Source organism: Setaria italica, chromosome III (genome assembly GCF_000263155.2).
Source record: "Setaria italica strain Yugu1 chromosome III, Setaria_italica_v2.0, whole genome shotgun sequence".
In the NCBI taxonomy this organism is placed as follows: Eukaryota; Viridiplantae; Streptophyta; class Magnoliopsida; order Poales; family Poaceae; genus Setaria; species Setaria italica.
In genome coordinates, this window is record NC_028452.1 from 3,805,680 (window position 1) to 3,816,109 (window position 10,430).

General features: G+C 46.4%; 2 protein-coding genes across 4 annotated transcripts; one reads left to right on the plus strand and one right to left on the minus strand.

The window, feature by feature from the left end:
- Positions 1-3,784, plus strand: LOC101755372 (uncharacterized protein DDB_G0290685). Its single transcript, XM_004960421.3, has 4 exons — positions 1-160; positions 267-531; positions 1,316-1,717; positions 1,972-3,784. The coding sequence occupies exons 1-4, from the start codon at positions 108-110 to the stop codon at positions 3,214-3,216; spliced, it is 1,965 nt and encodes a 654-aa protein (XP_004960478.1). The 5' UTR covers positions 1-107; the 3' UTR covers positions 3,217-3,784.
- A 2,121-nt stretch (positions 3,785-5,905) lies between these two features.
- Positions 5,906-10,430, minus strand: LOC101755780 (VIN3-like protein 1). 3 transcript variants are annotated; one of them, XM_004960423.3, is made up of 4 exons: positions 10,118-10,430; positions 8,498-9,107; positions 7,398-7,702; positions 5,906-7,315 (listed from the first exon to the last, which is right to left on the minus strand). In XM_004960423.3, the coding sequence occupies exons 2-4, from the start codon at positions 8,929-8,931 to the stop codon at positions 6,261-6,263; spliced, it is 1,794 nt and encodes a 597-aa protein (XP_004960480.1). In that variant the 5' UTR covers positions 8,932-9,107; positions 10,118-10,430; the 3' UTR covers positions 5,906-6,260. The 3 variants fall into 3 exon arrangements, with proteins under 3 accessions (XP_004960480.1, XP_004960479.1, XP_004960481.1); XM_004960422.3 differs by having other exon boundaries at positions 10,115-10,430; XM_004960424.3 differs by having other exon boundaries at positions 7,398-7,699; positions 10,115-10,429.

Here is a 10,430-nt window from a genome sequence, read left to right on the forward strand (position 1 = left end):
CAACAGCCCAGGGTTTATCACCCTGCGCCGCCGCCGTCGCCTCCTAAACCCACCTCGCCTCCGCCGCGGCGGCACCTTCCAGAACCGTGGGCGCCGGCGGGCCAGCCATGTGGGTTCTCCGGAGCCTCCTCCGGGCAGCATCGCCGTCGCTCCGCCGCAGGTGCGCCCCGCCCCCTTTCCCTCCCCTCGATTTGTGCCAGTAGCATCGGTTCTTCCCTCCTTCCCCTCGATCTCTGACACGTGCGTGTGCTTCTGCGGCGGGACAGCTCCGGGCGCCTCGCCGCGAGTGGGGAGGCGGTGGCCGCGGCCGCGGACTTGGCTACGCCGTCCGCGTGGTTGCTGGCGTCGGGAGCAGGAGCAGACGGCGTGTGGCGGCGGGCGATGTCGACCAAGGGGAGGAGCATGCGGAGCAAGGTGGAGAAGCGGATGGCCAGGGAGACGGGCCGCACCCAGCGGGAGCTCCGCCGCGCCGTCAAGCTCCGGAAGAAGCTCATGACTGAGGACGAGAAGCTCATCTACAACCTGCGCAGGGTAAGGAGGCTCCAAATTTCTCCCATTTCCCCTTCCCTCGTACATGTTGGTGGTGGTGCCGGCCAAATGCTCCTGTTGCAGTAGGGATGCTTGGTCAATCCCAGGGTAATCCGCTTCTTTGAATTTCTGTAGTTTTGTGCTGAAAGTTTTGCTGGCTAATGAATTGTGGAGAGGAATCCGGAATGTGTCGTGGGATGTTAAGAAAAGCTATCATATCAGGCTTGGCTACATGTAAATGCGCATCCCAGAAAATAGCTAATATAGTTATATTGTTTGGGGTTTTGCTCTGTGGAACTGAAGGCATCAAATTAGCAGCCTTGGGAGATAGGAATAAAATACTGACATATGTGCCTGTCAATTGCAAGTTTTGATTTAGACAACCACCCCTGGTGCATGTGTACATAAGCCTTCTATGATTCCCATGGTTTATAGGACTTTAGAATTTTAAAAACTGTGGTAATGTTCGTTGTGAGTATGCCATAGTATTTGAAGCCCATTGAAGCTTTCATGATGGTCTAAATGAATAAAGGTGATTGATAGTGAACGTGCTTGCTTTATTTTTAAGCTTGAAGAAAAATCAGTGTCAACAAATAACACAAATATATGTTTTGTTTCTTCTAGTGATTGGATACTTAATACTCAGTTGCTGAGTTTGCACGCCTATTAAAAAGTTACAATTTCCAGATATATCGTGAAGGTCTAGCTAACCACAGCGTAGTCTTTGGCCTATTTCTTTTTTAATTTAGTAATGAAGTCGTTGACTTACCATACCAGTTTTATACAGGCCAAGAAAAAAGTTGCTTTGCTTCTACAAAAGCTCAAGAAGTATGAGCTACCAGAATTACCAGCTCCTCGTCATGATCCTGAGCTGTTAACAGCTGAGCAACTACAAGCTTACAAGAAGATCGGATTCAGAAATAGAAACTATGTACCTGTTGGAGTTCGTGGAGTCTTTGGAGGTGTTGTTCAAAACATGCATATGCATTGGAAATTCCATGAGACAGTGCAAGTTTGTTGTGACAACTTTCCAAAGGAAAAAATTAAGGAAATGGCAGCAATGCTGACAAGATTAAGTGGTGGAATAGTGATCAACATTCATAACACTAAAACAATCATCATGTTTCGAGGAAGAAACTACCGTCAACCGAAGAACCTTATACCTTTCAACACACTTACCAAAAGGAAGGTCAGTCCCACACTGATGTGTCTGTCTCAGTTAGCATTTCCCTGCTATTTCCATTCCACTTTCCTCTTGCTTTGGATTATGCATATGATTTTTATGGCATTTACCAATTCTTATTGAGTACTGGTTTATTTAGGTTGCATATGGTTAACTCCAATGGAGTATCTTTTTCTTTCAAACTGATTATCTCCAGCTTTGCAAGACTAATTGGTTACTGAACAATTGTAGTTATAACTTATAACATACCCTTTTTGCAGGCTTTATTCAAGGCAAGATTTGAGCAAGCACTTGAATCACAGAAATTAAACATCAAGAAAATAGAGACACAACTCCGTCGCAAGGGTATCAATCCAGAGGACCCAGTTGCTATGGCCAGCATCCAACGTGTTGCCTCTACATTCTTCCGAGCCATAGATGAGCAGCAAGGTACTCCCTATGTTTTCCGCGGGGATACAGACCATTCTGCTGGGACTACTGAAATAAAAGAACCACATGATCAACCATCTGAAGATAGTGACCAGGAGGAGCTTGACCGGTTCATTTCAGAAATAGAAAGTGCAGCAGAGAAGCAATGGGAGGAAGAAGAGGCAGCAGAGAAAGAAGAATCTTCAAGAATGCGGTATTTGGAGAGAGATGAGGTGGGTGAGCGGAGGGGTTTCAATAGAAGTTATGAAAACTCAGATTATGAGGATAGAGGGCAGGGAAGATATAGGAGAGAGAATAACAACAAAAGGACATCAGATGCAAGGAGGTGGGATGATGATAGCGAGGTCGAGGCATCAGGTGAGGAATGGGACTCTGGTGATGATGGTGATGACAGGAATGTTCTGGGCTTCGACAATGATAGAGATTCTCCTGATGAGCATCCTCGACGATTTGAAAGCATGAGGAATGGGAAGAGCAGATCCAGTGGCAGGGAGGATTTTGTTCCTAGGGGAGAAGTGGGTGAGAGGAGGGCTTTCAATAGTAGATATGACAACTCAGATGTTCAGGATAGAGGCCAGGGAAGATATAGGAGAGATAACAACAAAAGAACATCAGGTGCAAGGAAGTGGGATGATGATAGTGAGATTGATGCTTCCGGTGAAGAATGGGACTCTGGTGATGACACGGATAATTTTCTTGGATTCAACAATGATAGTGGTGCGCCTGATGACCATCCTCAACGATTCAAAAGTACGAGGAATGAGAAGAGCAGATCCAGTGGCAGGCAGAATTCTATTCCTGGGGGATTCAGAAGTTCTAATTGGACCCCAGGAAATTCATTAGCTGCTTCTGATAGCACTACATTCAGAGACAGTAATGATGATGGGCTAGGCACTGAAGATGATGACTTGTGGGATTCAGATTATAAAGGGGGAGAAACGAACTCAAGAGCCCCAAAGGTGAATTTCCCAAATTTCCACAGCAGTAGCGACGAGGGCAGCAATGACGACTTTAAACACGGTGACAGTATTGGTAAAACGAAGAAAAATACCGACGAAAGTTGGGACAGTGACTGATACGCTGATGTGTGATGGACGAATGCCAGCGTGGATGGTTGTCAATCCAGGTTCTTTAAGGGCCTGTATTGCACATGTTTTTGTCCAGTGGAGATCTCGAGGAGCTAGAAGAATAAGCGTGGTTTCCATGATGTTTGAACGTTTGCTGCAAGTTTCAGACAATACTTGGGTTCCAGTTGTCATGGTAGCCTGAAAATGTGCTTCACCTGGATGAGGGGCAGAGATTGCCAATGGTGTTCTAGCCTCCTAGTCACATCTAGGCCAGAATGCAGCATGACTTGAAAAAGCGGAGGAGAAGCTGCCGAATGTTTCTGGCTAGAGTTCAATGTTGAGCAACTAAATATATCGAGATTCCTCGGAAATGTGATATTCTTGTTCTGCGGTCATTTTGAGACCAAATTTATTTTGATATTTTTTTTATGTGAACAAAAACTTGCACATAGGTATATTTGAAGGTCTCTTCTTTCTGTGTCTTCTGTGAGGATGTATCTCATTCGTACGACGATGAACTTGAGAAATTGTCTGAAAGTTTTTCACGGTGTGAAACTTTTATCCGAATTCTCGAATACTTTAGTGTGCCTTAACTTAAGCATAACAGAGACAATTTATGCATTCAAAATGTAAAAAAAGAAGGAAAAAAACGACAGCCTAATGAGAGCATGCGTACAACTTTTGGCTCCACGGACTAGGCTATGGCTACTTGATCATCTGTAGCTTGTTGATCGTTGGAGAAGAATATGGCCGCCGTCCGGAGTAGGATGCTTTGATCTACATGAGGGGCCTCATGGCAGCAACGACTATAGCGGCCACGGTCGGCGGCGGCGGCGGCCGCGGCGTTGGCCAAGGCGCTGGCCGCCGTGCCCGCGGCCTTCCCCATGCTGTTGTGGTCGGTGCACACACGGCTGGCTTCGTGCCGCCGGGAGGGTTCGGTGCAGTGGCGGTGGGCGCCTCCTGAGTCATGACGCGCGAGGGCGAGGTTCTCCTGCCGGCAGTCGGGAAAGCACGCCGGCGGCGCGATTCCAGTCGAGCTGCCATGGCGCGGTCCCACACAGACGGCGGCGGAGTCGGAGACTCTCGACGTCCAGGGGCGGAGAAGGGGATGAGGGCGCGGAGCATGGAGGGTCTGGCGAAGGGCCAAGAGAAGGTGCAGGCGCGGATCTCGGGCGTATCCATGCCGCGGAAGCCATCGCCGGAGGAAGCAGGCGCACCTGAGGGACGAATCTGAGAAATGGCATCCAACTCAGGGGGTTTACTGTAAATATTGGGATCGCGACTATTAATCGCGATCCAACTAGGGAGGTTATTGCAAATATTCGGATCGCGATTATTAATCGCGATCCAGATAGGGGGTTTTACATCAGATAAAGGGGTTTTATGTAATATTGGATCGCGATCCCTACTGGGGGCTAATTTCAAAAACAGCTCCCCCTCCCTCCCGGCTCCCGCCGCCGGCGCCCGGCGGTCCACGGCCGGCTTTGATGGCGAGCCCGCGGGGCTCCCGTCCGGAAGGAGACCACCTCAAGCTCCCTCCATCTCTTCACCGGCTTCGGCGGAGGACAGGCCAGCGGCGGGAGGCTACGCGGGACGGACGGCTCCCATCCCATCCTGTCCGCCACCGCCTTGCGCCGGAGACGGACGGGCGCATCATTCACAAGCTCGGTCGGGGACCTGGATGCGCAGCGCTTAACTGTGATTCCCAGCGCCTTACTCTACCTTCTCGCGTCGGCCGCCCTCCCTCCATTGGAGCTCCCAAGCCCCGGCCTTTCCTCGCACCCGTCGTATCTGGGAATCCATGGCGATGTCAATTGGCGAGCTTCACTCACTGAGGATCCATGCCTGCACTGAAATGTACCCAAGGATGTGCTCTGGACACTGGAGGGCTGGAGGCTGGAGCTAATGGCTCTGTTCGACCCCAATGAGGCAATCAAAGCAAATTATCTGATGCCAGCTGATGATCAGAAACTGTAGGGTGTTATCGCTATCTTATTTCTAGCAATGTCACCCTGAACTAAAGTTCAGGCACCTGCTCGTCATGAGATCCCTGAAGGTCTCGCAAATGTGAAATTCTTCTTGTGTGGCCATTTTGGGACCGTATTTGTTTTGATATTTTTGTTGTGAACAAAAACTTGCACGCTGTTGCTGTCGGTGCTGGCGCTAATCGTGGCGACACCGTTGCCGGTGATCTTCAGCACCGTGCCGGCGCCGGGAGGGTTCGGCGCGGTGTTGTATTTTCGCACCGCCTCGAGCAAGGTCGTCGGCCATTATTCTCTGCTGTGCTGTGGCCTCATGTAATCTGAACTTTGCTTGCTGTCCCGACTAGTATCCCGTAATTATTAAAATCGTAGCCTAATTGTGGGTTTGAAACTTACCAGTTGAAGCATATGGTACTACGTTCGAGTGAAAATAAAATAAAATAAAATGTGACTTTGTGTGTATTAGCGTATAGCACTGTTTAGAAAACAAATTATTACGGGATAAAATCATCAAGGGCACATGCCAACGCCAACAAAAAAAGGGAATATAATTTCTGTTTCTCCCTTCGCTCCCCCGTTGCCACTCGTCTACTTTCTTGACCGTCAGCGCCAAGTTAACAAATTCAACGACATTAGCAGCAGATGTGGGAAAAACACTCTTCGAACCACTATCGAGTGGTAAGCACACTCCGTACTGTAAATGCGACATGAAACGATAAAAGGACAAGATTTACACCAATTGAATTCCATTTACGATAATGGCCAGACTAGTCAACGAACCATCTCCAAAAATTTATCCATGGAGCCACAACAGACAACAAGAGAACATTCTACAACAATTCCAGGACCCACCCAGTAACCCAATGAAAAATAAGTTTCCACTACTTCCTGATGGAAAAAGAATTATTCTAGTGCAAGCTATTTGCTGCCTAAAATAATTTTCTAGTTTTGCCAACGCTCCTTTTTGTTGCTGTCAAATTGGTGGAGTAAACTAGATTTTACTGCACTGATCTGGGGAAAAAATCGGATAATCAGCGAGTTAGCAATATCTTGAACTCTCATCCTTTTATCCTAATGCCATAGCTTGTTGCAGTAACCGGTTCTCGCCTTCTTGCAGTTTATGATTTCCCCGAAAGAATCGATGAGCTGCTCAGCCAGGCTGCTTGGTTCTTCACTTAGTGTCTTGATGAATGTGGTCACAGCCCTACGCTCCTGGTCTGTCGATCTTAGACTATACCAAGTCAAGAACTTCATCCTGAAACCATTCTCAATGTGTCCATCACACTCCAGCTGCCTAATTACCTTCACACAATGCTCATAATCCCCATCCAACTGCCTTGTCGTTCCAGAAAGCTGTTTTTTATGGCAAATAGCAGAAGCACCATTCTGCTCACATCTATCAATGTGTGCGCTATTCACCTTGCCTACTGGCCGAGATTCAACAGCAGGTGGTTCTGCACTCCGGCCAACTGCACACGTTTCAGAGTCACCACTGTCATTTGATCTTACAAGTCCCTTCTTTGAATGATAATGCTTCGCAGTGGTGTAGTCCATGGCCACAGGCACCCCAACGTTTAGGTCAGGAACAGAAGACGCGTTGAAATGAAGTTTGCGACAAGCACCAGATAACTCTGTGTCTGTGGCACTTCTGCTCCATGAACCTTCATGTGTGTCTTCACACAACCCTTCAAAAGAGCCTTCTTCGCCCCAAGTCTCCTGCATCCTCTTCCAAAGACCTTGAATACTGAATCCAGTTGACTTAAAAGACTGGCTCCTGTCTCTTTTTTGTGTATGCGTGCCTCCTGCATTCTGTGTGGCACGCTTGAAAAATATCTCCTTGCTATTGGTACGACACCTGGATTCTGAATGGCCAAGTACCCCATCCTCAGTGAATGATATAACTCTGAAAGAATACTCTGTGCATGGGGAAAGGTTAAAAACCAATATTTTCCTTTCATCTTTGGGCACAATAACAGGCTTTTCCGCACTTGGTTGCTCTCTGCTATTCCAGTACCATAGCTGATAACCTTTGATTGTGTCAGATGACGAGGTTTCTTTTAAAATGACAACAAGTGAAGAAGGTGTTATGTCCACAAATTTGAATCTACAGGCAGCAGGTAATGAATCTGCAAAGAAAGAAGTGCATAAGCCTTCTGCAGCGACACCAAAACCATGATGCTAAATATTTTATAAAAGGATGATCATTACCTCGAAGATGCAGGTCAGGAGAACTCAACCACTCATCAGCTCTTTGAATTGCTGTAGAGCATAGTTTCTGCACATCAATACCAGCTGAGAACCTGCTTACAATACCACGTGCATTCTTTGCTGACATTCCATCAAGTGGGCCGACCTCACTTTCCAATCTTGCTTTTGCATCTTCGACAATGGCATGCAGTTCTTTAAAATGGCTAGTTCCCTCCAATAGCCTATAGCTCAAATAAATGCGTTGGCATAGATTATCAACTCGGCGAGCATCTTTGCCAATTACTAATTGCCTTTTCCAATATCTGCTACAAAGATTAATAAACAAGTTAATCAAACAAGTCTATCATGAATGACCAAAAGCCACAGCAGGTGTTCCAATAATGCCCCAAGTAAATACTGTATCTATAAGCAAATTAATACCGCAACTTTGACATTGAATGCTTGATTTCAATAAAAAACCGTATGTCAAAATTTAGAAGAGCTGGCATTTGATACACTGTTTGGGCAATCAAACAATTCCATGCTCCAAAAAAATAAAATTTTGAAAAGGCAATCCATCCTTTTAGGTTTGTTCATCCAAAATGTACATTTACAACTTTTAACAACAAGAGACCATTGCATCTAGAAAATATGTTATATACACTTAAGGAATAGCCCAACAGGACTTGTATGCCCACTGCAAAGATGAATCGGATCCTAGTAACCTAGTTGACTTGAATATTGCATGTTGTAAAATGGTTTTGACATAATTATTTATCTACTGACAGGAGGAGTGAAATTTCTGTCAAAGGTAAAGAAAATACACCACATTTCTAAAATGGTTTCGGACTTTATGCACATTAATTTTGTCACTACGGAGGAGCCAGCCAGTTCACATGCAGAAGAATTAAAAGAATCGAACTGCATTTGTCTGATGTTTCATATAAGTTATTAAAGGCATATCATGGACGACGCATCTATCTATCTATATAATCTAAAGCAAGTCCATTATGTTTCTAAATTTCATAAAAGGATATCATGATAGAAACAGGAGAACAAACCAAGCCAAAACAACAATGCGAATACTGAGACTTAGAAAATTAACGAGAAACTGTGCTTACCCTAGTATTCCAGAAATCTTTCCACATGAAGCACAAGAATAACTCCCATCGAGATGTATAATTTGCTCCAGATCAAAGCAGCCTACCCTTTTGTGTCGGAAAGCACATTCAATATGGCAAGAAGAGCCACAGCAATTCTTGCTGTCATTTTCAGATGAACAAACTAACCATAGACTAGGATCCTTGTTGTCATCAAACTTGTGACAAATACAACATGAGCACCTCTTGCAGAAGGAATCTTCTGATGGTCTAGCAGCTTTACATGCTAGATTTTTGCAGATCCAAGTGCTAGTGCGTTTCACATCCTTGATAGGGCGTTCTCCATTGACCACTCCCTTCGTACTAGCATGTCCATTTGTCACTGCTAAGTTTGGTGCAGATTGTTTCTGCAATTCAATGTTCTTGCTTGCTTCAACTGGAGGTGTTTTGGGCATGTCTTCACTTGGGTAAAGCAAGAAAGATCTCTGCCTTCCTTTTACCGACTAGCATGAATAATTCTCTTCGAAGTAAGAACTCCACAGCCACGTACAGCTTGTAGTCAAATGATTGCCCTCTTAATTACTGGTTCATCATTAAACCACAGAGTGCTTTCAATCAGCGAAATGACATCCTGGAATATTAATTCAACGGTAATCAGAACGTAATCAATGAAGGAGGAAGGTAACAAAGCTAACGGAAACAAATCCAAGATCATGATTAACTGGAAGAATTAATAACCGGTGAGCACGAACACACGTGACAATCAATTCATATAACGGTAAACACAACATAATCAATGAAGGAGGAAGAAAACAAAGCTAACGGAAACAAATCCAATATCATGATTAACTGGAGGAATTAATAACTGGTGAGCACGAAGTCACGTGACAATCAATTCATATAACGGTAAACAGAACATAATCTATGAAGGAGGAAGGAAACAAAGCTAACGGAAACAAATCCAATATCATGATTAACTGGAGGAATTAATAACAGGCGGTTAAAACAGAAACCGGCGCATATGAGGACAGAAGCTCAGCAATGATCTATCCATAAATGCTATCTATATTAACGACAAAAGAAAAAGGGTTACATCAAATAGTACAACAACAAAAGCATCGGTTTCATGTAATGTAACGCTCCTAAAAGCAGTGGCGCAGGCAGGACAAAAATAGCTAGGGTTAGCCCGGATTGTACAGCTAACCTGTTACCCCACCCTAACGACGGAGCTGGTTGAGTAGCCAGTTCTCGTGGCATCCCATTCAATATCCGCAACATTGTCAAACAAACAATTACCCAGACAATCACTCTGAGCCCTGTGCGGCATGTCAAAACATCCATTCTACAGTGCTCTCGTTCTTGTAACTACATCTATCCACAGCAACATATTAACAACAAGAAGCAACATCCTTCATTTCCAGCAACCCGTAGGATCAATCAAACACCAAATCAACCAATCGCATCATCCAGAATCTCCCTGACGCGCACTACCCATGGCGGACGGCGGTTCCGTCTCCCTACAAACCAGAGTGCCGCAGCAAACAAGACGCACGGACGCCTAAGCCTATAGCCAATCAAAACCGGCGAGAAAAATTCACAACCATCGCGCAGCACAGAACAGGGCGCTGAAGGGCTTACCACCTCCGGTACCGGCTGCCCGCAGTCCAAGCTCCCTCCGGCGGCGGCGGCGGAGTCGGCGGCTAGGGTTTGGTCCCCGGGGCAGGCGTCGGCGGCTCCAAACAAACCAGCCGCGAGATCCCCAATGCTCGACGCGGCAGGAGGAGCCGCGGGAGGAGCGGGGCAGCGTCGACGGCGGTGGTCTACGTCGACGCGACGCGGCCCGAGGTGCTCTCCCCGACGACGACGAGGAGGAGGGGCGCGGGTCAAGTCAAGCGCAGGCGGCGGGGGAAGAGGGGGAGGGGGGCGACGGGGAGGCCAAGTAGAAACGGTGGGA